Raw genomic sequence first — 20734 nt, 5'->3', positions numbered from 1 at the left:
CCCACGTACACAGGTGGTAGGAGTGTCTAGCGCCCCACGTACACAGGTAGCAGGAGTGTCTAGCGCCCCACGTACACAGGTGGTAGGAGTGTCTAGCGCCCCACGTACACAGGTGGTAGGAGTGTCTAGCGCCCCACGTACACAGGTGGTAGGAGTGTCTAGCGCCCCACGTACACAGGTGGTAGGAGTGTCTAGCGCCCCACGTACACAGGTGGTAGGAGTGTCTAGCGCCCCACGTACACAGGTGGTAGGAGTGTCTAGCGCCCCACGTACACAGGTGGTAGGAGTGTCTAGCGCCCCACGTACACAGGTAGCAGGAGTGTCTAGCGCCCCACGTACACAGGTGGTAGGAGTGTCTAGCGCCCCACGTACACAGGTGGCAGGAGTGTCTCGTGCCCCACGTACACAGGTGGTAGGAGTGTCTAGCGCCCCACGTACACAGGTGGTAGGAGTGTCTAGCGCCCCACGTACACAGGTGGTAGGAGTGTCTAGCGCCCCACGTACACAGGTGGTAGGAGTGTCTAGCGCCCCACGTACACAGGTGGTAGGAGTGTCTAGCGCCCCACGTACACAGGTGGTAGGAGTGTCTAGCGCCCCACGTACACAGGTGGTAGGAGTGTCTAGCGCCCCACGTACACAGGTAGCAGGAGTGTCTAGCGCCCCACGTACACAGGTGGTAGGAGTGTCTAGCGCCCCACGTACACAGGTGGCAGGAGTGTCTCGTGCCCCACGTACACAGGTGGTAGGAGTGTCTAGCGCCCCACGTACACAGGTGGTAGGAGTGTCTAGCGCCCCACGTACACAGGTGGTAGGAGTGTCTAGCGCCCCACGTACACAGGTGGTAACACGTGTTGCTGCCGCAGGTTCAGGACGCGGAGGAGAGGAGGTGAACTGGTGGTGATGACGTCACAACATGGGCGGGACATGTGGGCGGTGGAGATGGTGGGCGGCCGCGTGTGTGTGGTGCTGCGTCTCCTCCCGCGACCCACCACCTCCCTCTGTCTCTCCCGGGCCGCCCTCGCTGACGGCCGCTGGCACTCTCTCCTTGCTGCAAGGTACACGTGCTCTCTTATTGCCTCTGTCTCCTTCTAGTGATGCATACAATTACTGATGTTACATCTTACCACTGTAACATTGACACTTGTTCCTGTAGCACTGTAACATTGGTACACTATTTCAGTCACTGCAATCCTGGCACTGTATCACTGTAATACTGATATTGTATCACAGTAATTCAGGCTTTGTATCACCGTAATTCATTCATTCATTGTATCACTGTAATACAGGCATTTTATCACTGTAATACAGGTATTTTATCATTGTAATACAGGCACTCTGTATTCCTCTAAAACTAATGACGTAATATTTGCATTTAATCAATGTATTAATGTTTCACGGGCATTGTTATTCTACTGCTTTAACATTAACATTGCAGAGCTTGCATTACGTCACTGTAATACTAACAACAATATGGTCTGTAATACTGTGCCTGTAATACTATCCCAGTAATACTGTCCCTGTAATAGTGTCCCTGTAATACTGTCCTTGTAACTCTGTCACTAAATTATTGGAATTTCGTTACTTTATCTTTATTTTATTTTTCCGCTTTGCCTTTAAACTAATTTGTTCACAACAAAAGAGACAATGTGAGCGGACCTTGTAGGTCAGTAAGAGGTGTGTCCCTGGCAGGTACGGCTCTGCGGTCTTCCTGACGGCTGACGACGGCGACGGGGACCTGTACAACGCCTCGGTGGTGCTGGAGGGACGCCAGCTGCTGCAGGTGGACGGCCAGGAGGGCGTCCACGTGGGAGGCACGCCCGAGTATGCTGGAGTCACCGTGTTCAGCATACACAGAGACTATCACAATGGTTTGTGTTAAACTGGGTATGTTGAGTGTATATATTTATATATAAATATGAAGGAGTGAGATATAAATATAATATTACTCCTGACCATTACCACTATAGGATGTATGGACGACCTGAGGATCTCCGGGCGGAGGATACCACTACCGCCAGCGGTCAACAGCACAGCCTGGGGTCAGGCCAGCGTGTTCCAGGGCGTCGAGCAAGGGTGTGGGGCTCCTCCTGCCTGTGCCAACGTCTCCTGCAGGCCCCCGCTCTCCTGCATCGACACCTGGAGGTCCTACCATTGCGGGTCTGTGCACAACAATTCTCTGGTGTCCATCGCAGTCAGTTTTAAACTTTCCCAATAACATACTTTTTTGTTGTTCTCTTGAATTGTTCTTCTCTTTAATTGCTGTTCTCGTAAAATGTTAGTCTCATAAATTATTGTTGTCCTCCATTGTAATTCCCCGGAATAACAGATTGCTGCTCTGGACGCATATTTCTATAATCAGATACCAATTGTTACACAAATTATTGTACTATTCTAAATCTCGGACAAGTTGGGAGCCTTATACAACTTTTGTCCTCCCACTGTCCACTCTTAACACGGATTAATTATTATTTAGTTAACATGTAATCTCTCTTAGAGGTCTTAAATGTCGATTTAATGAACGGCCTCTGATGTGTTTTACACTTAAAATATGGATGTATAATTACTAACATATTCCATATTTAGATATGAAATTAAAAGCTGATAGTGACTGGTGTGGACAACACAGGTTTGGTGAGGGGCCTGTAGTGACAGGTTTGGTCATCACATGTGTGGTGAGGGGCTGGTAGTGACAGGTTTGGTCATCACAGGTGTGGTGAGGGGCTGGTAGTGACAGGTGTGATCATCACAGGTGTGGTGAGGGGCTGGTAGTGACAGGTTTGGTCATCACAGGTGTGGTGAGGGGCTGGTAGTGACAGGTGTGATCATCACAGGTGTGGTGAGGGGCTGGTAGTGACAGGTTTGGTCATCACAGGTGTGGTGAGGGGCTGGCAGTGACAGGTGTGATCATCACAGGTGTGGTGAGGGGCTGGTAGTGACAGGTGTGATCATCACAGGTGTGGTGAGGGGCTGGTAGTGACAGGTGTAGTGAGGGGCTGGTAGTGACAGGTGTGGTCACCACAGATGTGGTGAGGGGACTAGTAGTGACAGGTGTGGTCATCACATGTGTGGTAGGGGGCTGGTAGTGAGAGGTTTGGTCATCACAGGTGTAGTGAGGGGCTGGTAGTGAGAGGTTTGGTCATCACAGGTGTAGTGAGGGGCTTGTAGTGACAGGTGTGGTTATCACAGGTGTAGTGAGGGGCTGGTAGTGACAGGTGTGGTCATCACAAGTGTGGTGAGGGACTGGTAATGACAGGTGTCGTCATCGCAGGTGTGGTGAGGGGTTGGTAGTGACAGGTGTGGTGAGGGCCAGGTAGTGACAGGTGTGGTCATCACAGGTGTGGTGAGGGGCTGGTAGTGACAGGTGTGGTCGTCATAGGTGTGGCGATGGGCTGGTAGTGACATGTGTGGTGAGGGGCTGGTAGTGACAGGTGTGGTCGTCACAGGTGTGGTGAGGGCCTGGTAGTGACAGGTGTGGTCATCACAGGTGTGGTGAGGGGCTGGTAGTGACAGGTGTGGTCGTCATAGGTGTGGCGATGGGCTGGTAGTGATAGGTGTGGTGAGGGGCTGGTAGTGACAGGTGTGGTCGTCATAGGTGTGGTGAGGGGCTGGTAGTGACATGTGTGGTGAGGGGCTGGTAGTGACAAGTGTGGTCGTCACAGGTGTGGTGAGGGCCTGGTAGTGACAGGTGTGGTCATCACAGGTGTGGTGAGGGGCTGGTAGTGACAGGTGTGGTCGTCATAGGTGTGGCGATGGGCTGGTAGTGATAGGTGTGGTGAGGGGCTGGTAGTGACAGGTGTGGTCGTCATAGGTGTGGTGAGGGGCTGGTAGTGACAGGTGTGGTCGTCATAGGTGTGGCGATGGGCTGGTAATGACAGGTGTGGTGAGGGGCTGGTAGTGACAGATGTGGTCGTCACAGGTGTGGTGAGGGCCGGGCGCTGAGCAGTAGTGAGGAGACGTGTGAGCACGAGGACGAGTGTGTGTGGCGACCATGTCTTAACGGAGGCACCTGCTTCAACACCCAGCCAGGTGAGCCGTCCTTGTGGGCCCCTCCCTTGTGGGGCCCTCCCTTATAGGGCCCTTTCATTATGGGGCCCTTCCCTTGTGGGTCCCATCCCTTGTAAGTCCTTCCCTTGTGGGCCCCTGTCTTGGGGGGCCCTCCAGTGTGGAGGCCCCCTCCCATGTGGGGCCCCTTCCTTGTGGGCCCCCTCCCTTGTAGGTAGGGGCTACACCCTCCCTACCCCCTCCCCACCACCTTGTAGGGAGGGCTAGGGAGAGGCAAAGGAGGGGTCCTTGTGGGGCCCCTCCCTTGTGGGTCCCTCTCTTGTAGGGCCCTCCCTTGTAGGGTCCTCCCTTGTGGGGTCCCTCTCTTGTGAGGCTTTATCTTGTGGGGCCCTCCCTTGTGGGGCCCCTCCCTTGAGGGACTTTCCTTGTCGGGATCTTCCCCTATCGGGCTCTACCTTGTGGGGGGCCTCTCCCTTATAGGGCTTTTCCTTGTGGGGCCCTTTCCTTGTGGGTCCCTTCCCTTGAGGGGCCCTACCTTGTGGGGGGCCTCTCCCTTGTGTGGGCCCCTCCCCTGTTGGACCCTCCCTTATGGGTCCCTCTCTCATGGGCTCCTCCCCCTTGGGCCCCTCTCTTGTGGGCCTCTTCCTCAGGTGCCCCTCCTCTGTGGGGCCCCTCCCTTGTGGGGGCCACTCCCATGTGGGCCCCTCTTATATGGTCCCCTCTCTTGTGGGCCCATACACCTGATTTGGACTGCCTATTCATCGACCTGACGGATTGCATATCCAACTAACTTGGTCTTATCCCATTTCTCCTCGACTGCCTATTCATCCACCTGATTTGCATTGCCTACTCTTACAACTAACTTGGACTGTCTACTCATCTTATTCATCTTCTATAATTGACTTGAAATTTGCCACTACTTCCTATGTTTCTAATGTTCATGAGTGAAATTCTGTTCCACCTAATAATGAGACGTTTAGATTTTTTCTTTCTTTTAAGCTACCCTCTTAAAAGCCTAATGGTATTCCGTTCTCTGTGAAGGCTTCATGTGTGCGTGTCCGGCGGGGTTCAGCGGACAACACTGTCACCTGCCAGACGTGGGGGAGACTTCACTAAAACTGCCGCTCGGGATCCTGGTGACCATTGTCGTCTGGTGCACATTTCTCCTGCGTGAGTATATCTTCCTGTTAAGTTCACTCTGTAAATGCTGCTGGTGATGTGCAGCAGTCCACGTCTTTAACAATGTGTGACAATTGTTTTTTTATTGAGTAGTTTATTTTGTAATTGCTTATGTCTCATATTATTGGAAATTGCTATTATTTCTTAAACTTTGCTTTAGTGATTGCTGGACGCCTTTAAGTCCGGCTGAGACGTCATCGGAACCTTCAAACGGGTCACGTTTCTGATTGATCTCCAAAGAGGTATTACCAAGTGACTGTCCATAGGAGATAAAGTTCTCTGTGGGGAAGAACAAAGCCAGTTGGGAGCCAGGGAGGATCCCCAGAAGATACTAATCCCACCACTGCACATAAAATTTGGGCTTATGAAACAAGTTGTCACAGCGTTACATAAGGAGTCAGAAGCCTTCGAGTTCCTGCAAGATTTCACTCTAAAACGTCTAAGGCATATGTCAAAGATGGTGTCTTCATCAGACCAACAGATAAAAAAAGATCGTAGAGTACAACGAATTCCCCAAAGAAGGCCACTAAGAAAGAAATGAGTCGTGAGTAAATTTTTTTTATCAAATACCAGGGCATGTTCTTGTTGCGCTGAGCCTACAAGTGTGAGAAAGGTTGAATGGTCGCAATGCCAATAAATGACAAAGAATTCTATGACCAGACCAGGATTCGCATCTGCGTTTCCAGGGCTCATCCCACTCAATCATTCCAGCAGAATATGGGCGATAAAAACACACAACTAAAAGTTTTGTTTTATATTATTTTAAAAGACAATATAAAACACAGAAAAATTTAAACAATTTTTTTTAATTCAAATACCTATATAATAAGCTATATGATAAAACTTCTCATAATGTAATATTCATCATTATTCAGCTGATATTTTACTGATATGTAGATAATAGTCTACATCATTAGACTACTGTCAGTGTAGACCACATCATTTTACTACTATTAGTGTAGGCAACATATTAGACTGCTCTCAGTGTAGGCCACATCATTAGTCTGTCAGTGTAGGCCACACCATTAGACTACTGTCAGTGTAGGCCACACCATTAGACTACTGTCAGTGTAGGTCACATCATTAGTCTGTCAGTGTAGGCCACATCACTAGACTGTCAGTGTAGACCTCACCATTAGACTACTGTCGGTGTAGGTCACATTACTAGACTGTCAGTGTAGGTCACATCACAACACTCTCATTGTGGGTCACATCACTAGACTGTCAGTGTAGGTAACATCACTAGACTGTCAGTGTAGGTCACATCACTAGACTGTCAGTGTGGGTCACATCATTAGACTGTCAGTGTAGGTAACATCACTAGACTGTCAGTGTAGGTAACATCACTAGACTGTCAGTGTGGGTCACATCATTAGACTGTCAGTGTAGGTAACATCACTAGACTGTCAGTGTAGGTAACATCACTAGACTGTCAGTGTGGGTCACATCATTAGACTGTCAGTGTAGGTAACATCACTAGACTGTCAGTGTAGGTAACATCACTAGACTGTCAGTGTAGGTCACATCACTAGACTGTCAGTGTGGGTAACATTACTAGACTGTCAGTGTGGGTCACATCACTAGACTGCTAGTGTGGTTATCTTGAGGTTATCTTGAGATGATTTCGGGGCTTTGGTGTCCCCGCGGCCCGGTCCTCGACCAGGCCTCCACCCCCAGAAAGCCGCCCGTGACAGCTGACTAACACCCCAGGTACCTATTTTACTGCTAGGTAACAGGGGCATAGGGTGAAAGAAACTCTGCCCATTATTTCTCTCCGGCGCCTGGGATCGAACCCAGGACCACAGGATCACAAGTCCAGCGTGCTGTCCGCTCGGCCGACCGGCTCCCTCGCTCGGCCGACCGGCTCCCTCGCTCGGCCGACCGGCTCCCTGGGTGTGGGTAACATCACTAGACTGTCAGTGTGGGCCATATCATTAGACTGTCAGTGTGGGTCTCATCATTAGACTGTCATTGTATGTCACATCACTAGACAGTCAGTGTGGGTAACAATACGAAACTGTCAGTGTGGACTACATCTCTAGACTGTCAGTGTAGGTCTCATCATTAGAGTGTCAGTGTGGGGTCAAATCACTAAACTGTCAGTGTGGGGTCACATCACTAGACTGTCAGTGTGGGGTCAAATCACTAGACAGTCAGTGTGGGGTCACATCACTAGACTGTCAATGTGGGGTCACATACTAGACTGTCAGTGTAGGTCACATCACTAGACTGTCAATGTGGGTAACAACACTTGACTGTCAGTGTGGGCCACATCACTAGACTGTCAGTGTAAGCCACATCACTAGACTGTGAGTGTGGGGTCACATCACTAGACTGTGTTATGATCCCAGGTAGCCGAAAACGAGTCTCCCCTTTGAGAATTATTCTATCAAGCCTGACCTGACTAGAAGGTCTAGGAAATATAGAGGTGAAGATACAGATGTAAAATTGTTGGTCGGATTTAATAAACAATTTGAGATTATGGGCAGTGAATAAGAAAATAGATAAATGACTGGTTAGGAGATGTGGATAATTTGCTGGAGGCGTGAGGCTCGCTTCTGGAGGGCTTTGACCTCACTTGCGGCCAGACATCGCAAGGGGTAGCTGTGCTCCGTTTGAGCTCACGTCAGAAAGGAACCCCTAGTAATATATCTCCAAGAAAGGAGAAGTGTGCAGCCGTTCCAGCTGTGGAATCGAGCTGGGAACGTTGTGGTTCCAAGTCCTGGACGGCGAGGAGTGTTTATTAAGCCGCCCAGAGACTTTATCGTGGGCCGTGGGAGTGCCCTGACCAGACTCCGTCAGAGGGAGGAGCGCCCTCGACCAGACAATCTGCGGTAAGCACGATCTTAAGCCAGTCTATTGCGATTATTTGTAGTTAGTTGTGTGCCCAGTGACAGTAGCAATGATTATTGATAAGTAAGACATGTTTTGATAAGGTAGAAGGCCTAAAAATAAGAGTCGAGAGGGAGGAACGCCCTGGAGGACAGAGCGACGTCCATCTCCTCTCAGCGCTGGCAGGTGACTGAGGGAGCCCAGCTCCTGACGGTGGAGGACCCTCCCAGAGTGAGTGAGGACCACTGGGCAAGGCGGAGCATGGACTAGCCCAAAACGGGCGAGTACACTCACACAGTATTTAGAGAACAGATAGACGTTGGAGGCAAACATATTGTGTGGTTATTTTTGTTTATGTGTTTAAGGGGGAACATTTTTAATGGAGTGTCAATGGGTTGCAGGTTTGTCTTTGGGGAAGAAGTTGCTGAGAACTTCAAAGCCAGCACAGAGGGAGTAGTTGATGAGACTCCAATGTAGTGGAGGAGAGGACCTCGAGCAGTGAAGTGAAGAGGAGTGTCACGAAGGAGAAGCAGTGAAGAGGAGTGTCACGTGCTTCTGTAGAGGTGGTGAAGCACCATAGTTGCTCGAGGAAACTTCATGGTGTAGCAGCCAGGAGAGCTGTGGAGGACCCTAGTAGAAGTGGCGAAGCACCATAGTTGCCCAAGGAAAACTTCATGGTGTAGCAGCCTGGAGGAGCTGTAGAGGATCCTGGTAGATAAACCCAGAAGTACCTGAAGAGATCAGGGTAGTGAACTTCCAGATGTGGAAGGGTAGTTCTAAATGATTACTTGCAGGGAGGTAATAGAGTATTTGGTTGTCATTAGCGTGCAAGACGCAGTGAAAGGTAAGTGATTGTTTGCCATTCTTTTGCCGAGGAGTGTTTATACTGAAGTATAGAGTTACAATCGTAGGCTGGATTACCTACAGTTGTATGTGTTCTAGGTCTGATAGGGTGATCGATGGATCATTGTTGTATATCGAGGAACATTTATAATGATATTTATGTTATTGCATTCATATGCCAATTTTCCTTGTACATGTTCATAGATGTATATTCTCTTGCTGATAGTGCAACATTGTATTATAAGACTTGATCTACTTGAGGAGGTTGGTGGTATTAGGTGGTGAATCAGGAGATAGAATACCACTTGATAAGCAGATGATAGAGTTGTCCAGAAAATATATTCAAATTTGCTGGTGTTTGCCCTTGTCCTAGTGAGGCTTCCCAGGAAGTAGTATAGAAGGAGAGAGAGAGAGAGAGAGAGAGAGAGAGAGAGAGAGAGAGAGAGAGAGAGAGAGAGAGAGAGAGAGAGAACCAAGAACCACTGTTGTGGACAGGGAAGAACGGAATAATCAACAAAAGAAGGGGGATTGAGGAGATCATATCACATAAGGAGAGAGTGGGGAGTCACAGCGGCTCCAGTGGGTGTGTGCATGTGACAACGAGGCTAAGTATTGCAGCCGCATCCCCTAAACGTGTGACGCTGAGCCCCTCTCCAAGAGCCAGAAGCGCCCAGGGTGATCTGGTAAAGTTTAAGCACTCTACCGAGTTGTGGGCTGGGTTGTCCAAAAAGAAGGATCAACGATGACAACACCACCAACCCACAATATAATAATAAATTGGGGGCCTGTGTCTGGGATAGTGAATTGACACACCCGCACCCTGTCCAAGAGAGGACTTGTACACCCCTTGTTGAAATAGATACACTGTGTGACCGCAGGTGTATTTTCTCTCTCTTGGTAAGACTCACAGGACAAAGATGGATAAGATGCAGGCATTTGTGGAGTCAGGCAAGCCTGAGGACTTGGAAGGTTGCACGAGGGATCAATTAAAACAAATAGCAGAAAAATGTGGCATCAGGTTGAAAGCATCTAAAGTAGCTTGGATGAAGGATGAGATCCTGAGGCAGTTGCGAGCCAAGAGTGAAGCGGCAGAACAAGGAGCCCAGAAAGGAGCTAAAAGTGGAAAGGAGGATGATGGGCAGGATGAAGTGAGATCCCAGGGATCGAGTAGGAGCAGCAAGAATAGCCGCAGTAGCAGGAGTAGCCGAAATAGGAGCTTGGAGAGATTCCAGTTAGAGCTCCAGATGCAGCGTGAGGACAAGGAGAGACAGTTCCAGCTGGAAAAGATGAAATTAGAACTCCAGATGAAAAATGAAGCCAAGAGGGAAAAAGATAAAACCAGGCTAGAGGTGGAAAAAGAAAAAGAGAAAACCAGAATAAGGGAACTGGAGTTGGAACAAGAGAAAGAAAAATAAAAAGCCAGGCTAGAGGTGGATAAAGAAAAAGAGAAAACAAAACAAATGCAGATAGAAGCAAATAGGACTCTGGCTGAACAGAGGATTGAACATGGGTTGCCCGAGAGCACCACCCAGGTATCACACTCACACAGATGTTAGGGTTAGGAAGAGGGATTTTCCCTTGTTTGTTCCCAAAGAGGCAGAGAACTTTTTTGAGCACTCTGAAAAGGTAACCAGCATCAAGGAGTGGCCACAGGAGGAATGGGCCCAGCTGGTCCAGTTAAGATTGGCCGGTGCAGCTAGGGAGGCATACACCCAATTGTCACTGGAAGAGTGCCAGGATTATGCCACAGTAAAGAGCAGCATACTGCGCTCGTTTCAGTTAACCCCAGAAGCTTATAGGAAGCGCTTCAGAGAGATGATCAAAGTTGGAGCATGTACCTTTGCTGAGACAGCAAGGGATCTGGAAAGACGATTCCAGAAGTGGATTGAGGCTGCTGGAGTTGGATCTTACGCTGATCTGAAGAAACTGATGGTCATGGAGAAGTTCTTGGAGATGATGCATCCTGAAACAAAGTTCAAGATCCAAGAAGCAGGGATAAAGAAGGTGAAAGATGCCGTAGATAGGGTGGATATGATTACTGAAGCATACAAGAGCTTGAGGGAGAACAGAGTGAGAAGTGAGATGAGACGCAGCAATGGCAGATCCAGTGGAGTCTGGGGAGGAAGAAATTACGAAAGACCCAGAGGAGTCTGGGGTGAGAAGAATTTTGATAAATGGGCAGATAAACATAAGTACCCTAAAACTCAGAAGAGTAGGTCGAGCACTTCGTCAGAAAGTGAGGATGGAGGAGCTAAACGAGAAACTAATCGTGATCCAGGAAATCAAGAGTCCAGTAAAGCCCCACAGAGTACGAGTAGTACGTCTGGCCCGAGGAACTCTCATGCGAGTGGACAAAGTCAGAGCTACTCTGGTACATATAGAAGAGACTTTTCCCAGGTGAGGTGTTACAATTGTAACGGATTAGGTCACGTGATGCGAGATTGTAGGCAGGGCAAAAAGAGTTGTGACCCTGGCCATGTGTGACCCCCGAAGTAAATATACTAATGTGTTCCAAGACAAACCACAGAAGATGAACTTAGTGAACGAGAGGTATAGGCCGTTCATGAGCAAAGGTTGGATCAGTATAGGAGGCCAACCTGAGGTAGAAGTTGGTATCTTAAGGGATACCGGAGCTAATCAGAGCTTAATTACGAGAAGTCTGATTGGGAATGATAGACAATTAGCTGGCAGGAGTAAGATGAAAGTTTATGGGTTATTGTCTGAGAGTGACATTCCCGTATGCGCTGTCCAGCTAAGGTCGGAATATGTGTCAGCCGAGGTGATGTTGGGAGTATGCCCCGACATACCTGTTCCAGGTGTCCAAGTGATCCTGGGGAATGACTTGTGCGGGACAAAGGTGTTGCTAAGAGTCATAGCAAAGACTGTGCCAGAGGAGTGCCCAGAAGGCCACGGCACGGGTGGGACACCTGAGAGTGTGAACCTGACTGACATCCGAGGAGATGCGTCAGGAGACTGCCAAGCCATTGAAAACCCTGTCTCGGTAGTGACGAAGGCAGAGGTGGCCGACGAGGAAGACTCTAGAGAAGATGAGACAGTGTCGATTAAACCGGTAGAAGATATCGACGTAGATATAGCGTGGTTATTTGAGGATGGTCCGGCTCGGGAAGATGAAGTCTCGGTGAGGTCAAAAGTGAAGATGACCCAGCTGAAGAAGACTCATGTGAAGAGAGGGGACCTGAGTAGAGCCCAGACCACTGAAATTAAGAGTCGGAAGGCGAATGCAACTGTGCCGAGTAGAAATGAAGAAGGATGTGGACATACTGAGGACGGGAGTAGAGCGTCAAGTTGTCCACGAGCACACAGGCATATGGACAGTGCAGTTAAGTGGTTTGAGATGTCAGGAGTTGACATGTTTCACAGAAAACATGGAGGAAAGATAGTGAAGAAGAGTAATAGCCGAGAAAATGAAAGGAGAAGAGACAGTATGTGTGGAGCGATGCTTACGAGCACTCTAGGAGAGGTAAAGCGACATGTACGGTCGAGTGCTGTTGGGTATAGTACAGTGCTCGAAGAAACTTTTAGGGAACGAAGAAGAGTTGAAGAAGAGGAAAGGGAGTTGTATAGAGATGAGAAGTGTGAGCTGAGGATGATGATACAAGCATGGAGGAATAGAAGAAAGCCGAGGACTTTATGGAAGTCAAACAGGATAAGGTCTCGGATAAATGAGACGAAAGGGAGGATCATCGGTGAAGACGAGGGAGTGAGGCACGATGACGGGAGACGGAAGTATAATGGCAGTATATGGAAGTGTGAAGAGGACAGAGGAGGTACAGACAGTAGATGTCTGACTCTGGACGTGAAGAGAAGACGACGAGGAAACGGAGGGTGGAAACAATAAGTAGAGTGGACCGATGGAGTGCGGGCGTCCAAGGAGGACAGCCTAGACACGAGGTGCCAGAGAAGTCAGATCGTTTGTGAGAAGATCATGTTTCTGGCGAGTTGTGAGCCAGATATTGCAAATTACAAGGTGCGACCGGAGGTGCAGTGTACATCGATGATATTGTAGTGTTCGCTGATTCCTGGAAGGATCACGTGGATCGAATTTAGATTTGTTCGATCGATTGGAGAAGGCCAACATGACGATCAACTTAGCAAAAAGCGAGTTCGGGAGAGCCCGCCTGGAGTACCTTGGATATATAGTAGGGCAAGGCGAGGTTGCTCCGGTAAGAACAAAGGTGGAGGCCATTGACAACTTCCCTGTGCCCAGGAGTAAGAAAGAATTGTTGAGATACCTCGGTATGATTGGATATTACTGGAAGTTCTGCGGAAATTTTTCCACCATAGCCGCTCCTATGACGAGTTTGCTATCAAAGAGCAGGATGTGGGAGTGGAATGGAACAGCACAAGAAGCATTTGAAAAGACCAAAAGACTGTTGACCGAGGCGCCTATACTAGTGTTGCCAGATTTTGGAGCGCCGTTCACGTTATTTGTAGATGCCAGTAATATAGGGGCTGGAGCTGCACTGACGCAGCAGAGTGATGGAATTCACCGCCCTGTGTCCTTCTTCTCGAAGAAGTTCGTTAAGCACCAGAGGTCGTACAGTACGGTCGAGAAAGAGACTTTGGCCCTGGTGATGGCATTGAAACATTGTGAAGTGTATGTGAGTGGGGGAGGACACCCAGTAACGGTGTATACAGACCATAATCCCCTAGTTTTCCTGAAGAAAATGAAGCATGCAAACCAGAGGTTAACCAGATGATTTTTATCGCTCCAAGAGTTTGACCTGGTGATAACGCACATTAGGGGGTGAGACAATGTAGTAGCTGATGCGTTATCTCCAGCCTAGTCACTAGAATAATTCTCAAAAACAAGGGGGAGGGAGTGTTATGATCCCAGGCAGCCGGAAAACGAGTCTCCCCTTTGAGAATTATTCTATCAAGCCTGACCTGACTAGAAGGTCTAGGATATATAAAGGTGAAGATACAGATGTAAAATAGTTGGTCGGATTTAATAACAATTTGAGATTATGGGCAGTGAATAAGAAAATAAATAAATAACTGGTTAGATGTGGATAATTTGCTGGAGGCGTGAGCCTCGCTTCTGGAGGGCTTTGACCTCACTTGAGGCCAGACATCGCAAGGGGAAGCTGTGCTCCGTTTGAGCTTCCGTTAGAAAGGAACCCCTAGTGATATATCTCCAAGAAAGGAGAAGTGTGCAGACGTTCCAGCTGTGGAATCGAGCTGGGAACGTTGTGGGCTCAAGTCCTGCACGGCGAGGAGTGTTTATTAAGCCGCCCAGAGACATTATCGTGGGCCGTGGGAGTACCCTGACCATATTCCATCAGAGGGAGGAGCGCCCTCGACCAGACAATCTGTGGTAAGCACGATCTTAAGCCAGGCTATAGCGATTACTTGTAGTTGGTCGTGTACCCAGCGAGAGTAGCTATGTTTATTGATAAGTTAGACATGTTTTGATAAGGCAGAAGGCCTAAAAATAAGAGAGTGGAGAGGGAGGAATGCCCTGGAGGACGGAGCGACGTCCGTCTCATCTCAGCGCTGGCAGGTGACTGAGGGAGCCCAGCTCCTGACAGCGGAGGACCCTCCCAGAGTGAGTGAGGACCGCCGAGAAAGGCGGAGCATGGACCAGCCCAAAATGGGGGAGTACACTCACACAGTATGTAGAGAGCAGATAGAGGTTGGAGGCAAACATATTTTGTGGTTATTTGTGTTTATGTGTTTAAGGGGAAACATTTTTATTGGAGTGTCAATGGGTTGCAGGTTTGCCTTTGGGGAAGAAGTTGCTGAGAACTTCGAAACCAGCACAGATGAAGTAGTTGATGAGACTCCAAGGTAGTGGAGGAGAGGACCTCGAGCTGTGAGGAGAATCAGTGAAGAGGAGTGTCACATGCTTCTGTGGAGGTGGTGAAGCACCATAGTTGCTCGAGGAAACTTCATGGTGTAGCAGCCAGAAGGCTGTGGAGGACCCTAATAGAAGGGTGAAGCACCATAGTTTCCCCAGGAAAACTTCATGGTGTAGTAGCCTGGAGGAGCTGCAGAGGATCCTGGTAGATAAACCCAGAAGTACTTGAGATCAGGGTAGTGAACTTCCAGATGCGGAAGGGAAGTTCTAAATGATTACTTGTAGGGAGGTGATAGAGTACATTCTATCATAGATGTATATTCTCTTGCTGATAGTGCAACATTGCATTATAAGACTTGATCTACTTGAGGAGGTTGGTAGTATTAGGTGGTGAATAAGGAGATAGGATACCACTTGATAAGCAGATGATAGAGTTCTGATGGTGTTGGAGTGCAACCTGACTGAAATAGTATAGAGTGTAGGATTAATTATTATTATATGTGTGTATGTATTGTGTATGTTCTTTGTCCAGTAAATATTTTCAAATTTGCTGGTGTTTGCCCTTGTCATAGTGAGGCTTCCCAGGAAGTAGTAAAAAAGTAGAGAGAGACAGAAAGAGAGAGAGAAATAATCACTGCTGTGGACAGAGTAGAACGGAATAATCAATAAAACAAGAGGGATTGAGATCATACCACATAAGGAGAGAGTGGGGAGTCAAAGCGGCTCGAGTGGGTGTGTGCACCTGACAATGATGCTAAGTATTGGAGCCGCATCCCCTAAACGTGTGACGTTGAGCCCCTCTCCAAGGGCCAGAAGCGCCGAGGGTGATCTGGTAAAGTTTAAGCACTCTACTGAGTTGTGGGCTGGGTTGTCCAAATAGAAGGATCAACGACGACAACACCACCAACCACAATATAATAACTGTCAGAGTAGGTCACATCACTAGTCTGTCAGTGTGGGGTCACATTACTAGACTGTCAGTGTAGGTCACATCACTAGAATGTCAGTGTGGGTAACAACACTAGGCTGTCAGTGTGGGCCACATCACTAGACTGTCAGTGTAGGCCATATCACTTGACTGTCAGTGTGGGCCATATCACTTGACTGTCAGTGTGGGCCATATCACTTGACTGTCAGTGTGGGCCACATCACTAGACTGTCAGTGTGGGCCATATCACTTGACTGTCAGTGTGGGCCATATCACTTGACTGTCAGTGTGGGCCATATCACTAGACTGTCAGTGTGGGGTCACATCACTAGACTGTCAGAGTAGGCCACATCATTAGACTTTTAATGTGGGCCACATCATTAAACTGTCAGTCTAGGTCACATCACTAGACTACTAAACCTTGAGCTCATCACGTGTTCCTCCCAAAACAGTGCTGATCTGCGTCTTTCTGCTGCATCAGCACCACCGCCGCTCTGCGCTGCGCAGAGGCGCCGCTGACAACAAGGAAGACGCCGTCAGCTGTAAGCAACAGGTTTCTCCGCCCTGCAACCACACGCCCAACCTGCTGGAGCTGCAACTGTTGACGCCGCCTAAAGCCAACGGTCAGCCAGCCTGGACCAAGAACCCCAACATAGCAGGTATGTGGCCCTCCCCCTACCAGCTTGGACCAATAACCCCAACATAGCAGGTATGTGGCCCTCCCCCCCTACCCGCCAGCACCAAGAACCCCAACATAGCAGGTATGTGGCCGTCCCCCTACCAGCCTGGACCAAGAACCCCAACATAGCAGGTATGTGGCCCTCCCCCCCTACCCGCCAGCACCAAGAACCCCAACATAGCAGGTATGTGGCCGTCCCCCTACCAGCCTGGACCAAGAACCCCAACATAGCAGGTATGTGGCCCTCCCCCTACCAGCATGGACCAATATCCCCAACATAGGCGGTATGTGGCCCTCTCCCCTACCAGCTTAGACCAAGATCCCCAACATAGCAGGTATGTGGCCCTCCCCTTACCAGCATTGATCAGATACCCAATATAGCAGGTATATAGCCCTCTTCCTACCAACCTGGACCAAGAACCCCAACATAGCAGGTATGTGGTCGTTCCCTTACCAGCCTTGACCAGAAACCCAACATAGCAGGTATGTGGCCCTCTTCTTACCAGCCTGGATCAAGAACCCCAACAAAGCAGGTATGTGGCCCTTCCCACTGCCAGCCTGAATCAGAAACCTTAACCTACCAGGTCAGTGGCCTCTTGAGTTGCATTAAGTACTTGATCAAAGCCAGCGAATGGCTTCATCCCCGTAGACATCAGAGGAGCCCTTCAATACTATTCACAAGTGATTAAGTATCTTTATAGTTTCAGCTTTCATATGCTATTCGGATCTCTGTGTATAACTCGCTTGACCTTGGAGAGAACTGTATTTATATCTTCATCTTGTCAGCTTATGTAAGTTTTTTTTCTGAGAATGTTTTGTTTATTTCATTTAATAATATTGGGCAGGCGTAGATGTGCTGCAGGTGGACGCCGCCTCTGAGACCAGCAGCATGGAGGACCAGAGACGGAGCGGGTCCTCAGTGTTGGTCCCGGACGTTGAGCGTGGAGGCCGGAAATCCGGAGGAACGACGTTGGAGAATGGGAAGCAGAACGGCGTCGGCGGTAAGAGAGGTACCGGCAGTATCCCTCCCGCAGGGGACGACCTGAGGAATTATGCTTACGAAGGCGATGGCTCTTCTCCCGGATCACTGTCTTCCTGTGAGTTTGAACTGCTGTGTGTGGAAGATACATGATTTTGTTTTACATGTTTTAAGACCAGAGAATTATTTGCTGCACTCATAAACACATGCAGAAACACACACACACTCACACACACACACACACTCACACACACACACACACACACATACACACACACACACATACACACACACATACACATACACACACACACACACACACACACACACACACACACACACACACACACACACACACACACACACACACACACACACACACACACACGCATACACACACCACAATCACATACACACACCACAATCACATACTACACTCATCCACACATGCTCACGAGTAAGCAGATTACTAGAAGAGTACAAGATTACATTTTGTTCTGTAATTAAGGAGTTAAATTCTTACCTGTAAAACCGTGTTATTTTTAGTAATAATGTGCAAGGGGTCGTCGGATCCCTTATTTCATCTGTTGTTATAAATTTGCTATTCTAGGATGTCGCAACAAGTTAATAAGAATGAATGTCACAGTAGGAATAATCTGAAGTGTGTTTTTCTATAGATCATCCACGTAAATTTTACCTGTGTTGTGATAATATGCGATGTTAATGCTTCAATAGTTTTGTGGGTCCATTAGCAGTATTAATGGATTTCTTTCCTAGTGAATGTTCCACGTCAGCTCCAGACCTCACTTACGTGATATATATCAACGTTCCAATTAATTTTCTCATTGATATATCACGTTAGTGGGATTTCCTTGTCTTGGAAGTTAGAGGGTTCGGTTGATGACCTTTACCTACACCAGAGTGCTTGGGGGTTATATGTGAAACTTGGACCGGCTTCAGTAGAAGCCTGCTAACCTCCCGTGGATTCAGTGAAATCCCTGGTTGTATAACTTAGACTATGTTGTGGTACAGTGGTAAGGTGCGCGGCTTGACGTACCTTGATCACTGGTTCGAGTCACTTCAATGCTCCAGATGATTTTCTAATTACGCTCAGCATTACTATAACAATACTCTCAGTGCCACTCTTGCAGTATCAGTGCCACTATAACATGCTGAGTAAAACTGTTACTTCAGGTCTGGAGAGCTGCAGCGGAAGTGCCAAGTTTCTGGGTGGATTCCGTGAGGTGGCGCACATGCTGGAGTCCTGACACACCGCCAACACCAGTCCACAGTCCACCCACTCAACAACAGCCTCAGGCAAACCAAACGGGGCCTCGCCCGTGACAGCAGTTATCTGCACCTCCATTGGAGCCAACAGAGGGGCAGCAACCTCCACCCTGTACGTAACGACTAGGCCTCTGTCCCTGTCAGCCAGTGACGACTTCACGGGGCTGCAAGACCTTGAGTGTGGAGTCATTTCTGTCTCGCCGCCACCGCCAGACCCTCCTAGTGCCTTCGGAAGGAAATGATTAGCTTGTTGGTAGTGAAGAGTTTTTAAATATCTGTCCAGAAATTCATTCCCTGAAGTGAAACAAATCTTTTGTGCTTTTGTATCACCATAACCGTTAACTGTTCCCTGTTGTTTGTCTGTGCACAAAACCATTTTTATTACTTGACATTTGATGTAATTCGTGTAATTATTCGTCCAGTTTCGAATAACTTTATACAAAGAGAGAGAGAGAGAGAGAGAGAGAGAGAGAGAGAGAGAGAGAGAGAGAGAGAGAGAAAGAGAGAGAGAGAGAGAGAGAGAGAGAGAGAGAGAGAGAGAGAGACACTCTTCATCCACGTACTGGGTTGTAGACAATATAATGGTTTGGTTTAATGTTGGAAAGAGACCTGTCAACCATGGGAGAGTTATTAAGGCTACTACATTATCTTACTGACCAACCAGAAAGTATACATTTAATTATGAATATATTCCAGGACTAAAGTAGACTCTGAACAGTATATACACCGAGAAGTGGAACACATCTCCCGGTGGGTATATCCCTTGGGCGGTATTCATTTGTTGAAGCACTTGTTAAATGAAGACACTAAGGTTGGTAGGAGACATTCTTGCAAGACTCATGCTATTTACAGCAAGTTGCCTTAACAAAACAATTGCAGAGAAGACGGTGATGACATTCATTGTCAGGCAGGGAAAGGCTTTTCATCCATCTTAATTAAAGAAGTTAGGCCGTTTAGTCAATTTTATGCTTGCATGCTTCATACGCTATTCGAGTCATTCTTATTGAAGTAGAAAATTTCAATTTCGTGGATCTTCCTGTTTCCTGAATTGCTGAACTTCATTAATAATCTCCTCGATTTACAACCACTAACAAGAGGTATCACTAGGACCCATAGTTTTGTCTACAGAATTAATATCGAACAATGCACAGATAGATCTCTCGAGGAACTTGTGAGTGACAAGGATGGAGATCGAGCTGTGAAATATTAGCTTTCTTTATGGATAACTATATAAAATATAGTGTTTTATTTAATTATGACTAGAATATTTTTTGTATATATTAATTTTATTTTATAACGTAGCATAAGGCGTTGTTATCAACGTATTTTTTTAAATAAAAGTTTTTTCGTGTGGAAGTGTTGTTTTCGTGTTGTCCTCTAGGCCCCTTGGTGGCCGGCCCAGCCGTGGTTTCAGGCGCTGCTTGCTCGGTGTCCGAACCCGGAGGTTTTCCAGCACCTCCGCCTCTTTCAGCACATCGGACCGGTGCGTCACGTGACTGATTCGATCTTCTCCTCGATTCTTCGCTTATGGTATTTTTTACTCTAGTTTGTCATCTATGGTGACTAGTTGGTTTCTTTGTTAGTGTCCCACCTGCGGGTTTCGTTTCAGTGGCAGTATGAAGTTTCCTGGCAGTCTTCCGTTTCTTTTTGACTCTTCGTCGTTGTACTCGTTTTCGGTTCTGGTGGTGTTGTTCTTTCTCTCTTGGTTGTTCCATGACCGTCATCTTATGCTGAATACTGTCTCCTCGTATCGGGCAGCACTGGCAGAGCCGCTTCAGCTTGCTTTCGGTATAGATGTTACTTCTGCCCCGTTTCGCAAGCGTTCTCGTGCGTTGTTTCACCTCCGGCCTGCTCATGCGCCGCCTGAGCCGTCTTGGTCATTGGACAGACTGCTCTCCTATCTTTATTCTCCTTGGTTTGTTGTAGCCCCTTCGGTTCAGGATTGTTTCTCGAAGGCTCTCTTCCTGTTGGCATTGGCCTCTTCGGGGTCCGGTCGGCGAGCTTCATGCTCTCCTCCGGCGCAGGGGTTTCTGCTCTTTCGGGAGTTGTAATCGGTTTGTTCGTCTGCAGCCGTCTCCTTCTTTTCTGGTGAAGAATGAGACGGCTGCTTTCCGGAGGGGTCCTTGGGTTGAGATGCCTGGTTGGCCAGGCCAGGGGTGCATCATGTTTTGTGTCCGGTTGCGG

At 48.2% G+C, this 20734-nt stretch overlaps 1 protein-coding gene across 1 annotated transcript in view; it reads left to right on the top strand.

Moving 5' to 3' along the window:
* Positions 1-19189, top strand: part of LOC138349704 (putative neural-cadherin 2) — a 39252-nt gene extending 20063 nt beyond the window's left edge. Inside the window, exons 5-12 of the mRNA XM_069323624.1 lie at positions 864-1055; positions 1690-1868; positions 1968-2157; positions 3917-4026; positions 5044-5172; positions 16058-16264; positions 17130-17381; positions 18458-19189. Of these exons, the coding sequence (XP_069179725.1) occupies positions 864-1055; positions 1690-1868; positions 1968-2157; positions 3917-4026; positions 5044-5172; positions 16058-16264; positions 17130-17381; positions 18458-18531 (1333 nt within the window). The 3' untranslated portion in view covers positions 18532-19189. The remainder of the gene's footprint in view (positions 1-863; positions 1056-1689; positions 1869-1967; positions 2158-3916; positions 4027-5043; positions 5173-16057; positions 16265-17129; positions 17382-18457) is intronic.
* The last annotated feature ends 1545 nt before the right edge of the window (positions 19190-20734 follow it).

The sequence above is a fragment of the Procambarus clarkii genome, chromosome 2 (genome assembly GCF_040958095.1).
Source record: "Procambarus clarkii isolate CNS0578487 chromosome 2, FALCON_Pclarkii_2.0, whole genome shotgun sequence".
Lineage (NCBI taxonomy): Eukaryota > Metazoa > Arthropoda > Malacostraca > Decapoda > Cambaridae > Procambarus > Procambarus clarkii.
The sequence above is the reverse complement of the archived record's forward strand: the minus strand, read 5'-3'. Positions and strand labels throughout refer to the sequence as shown.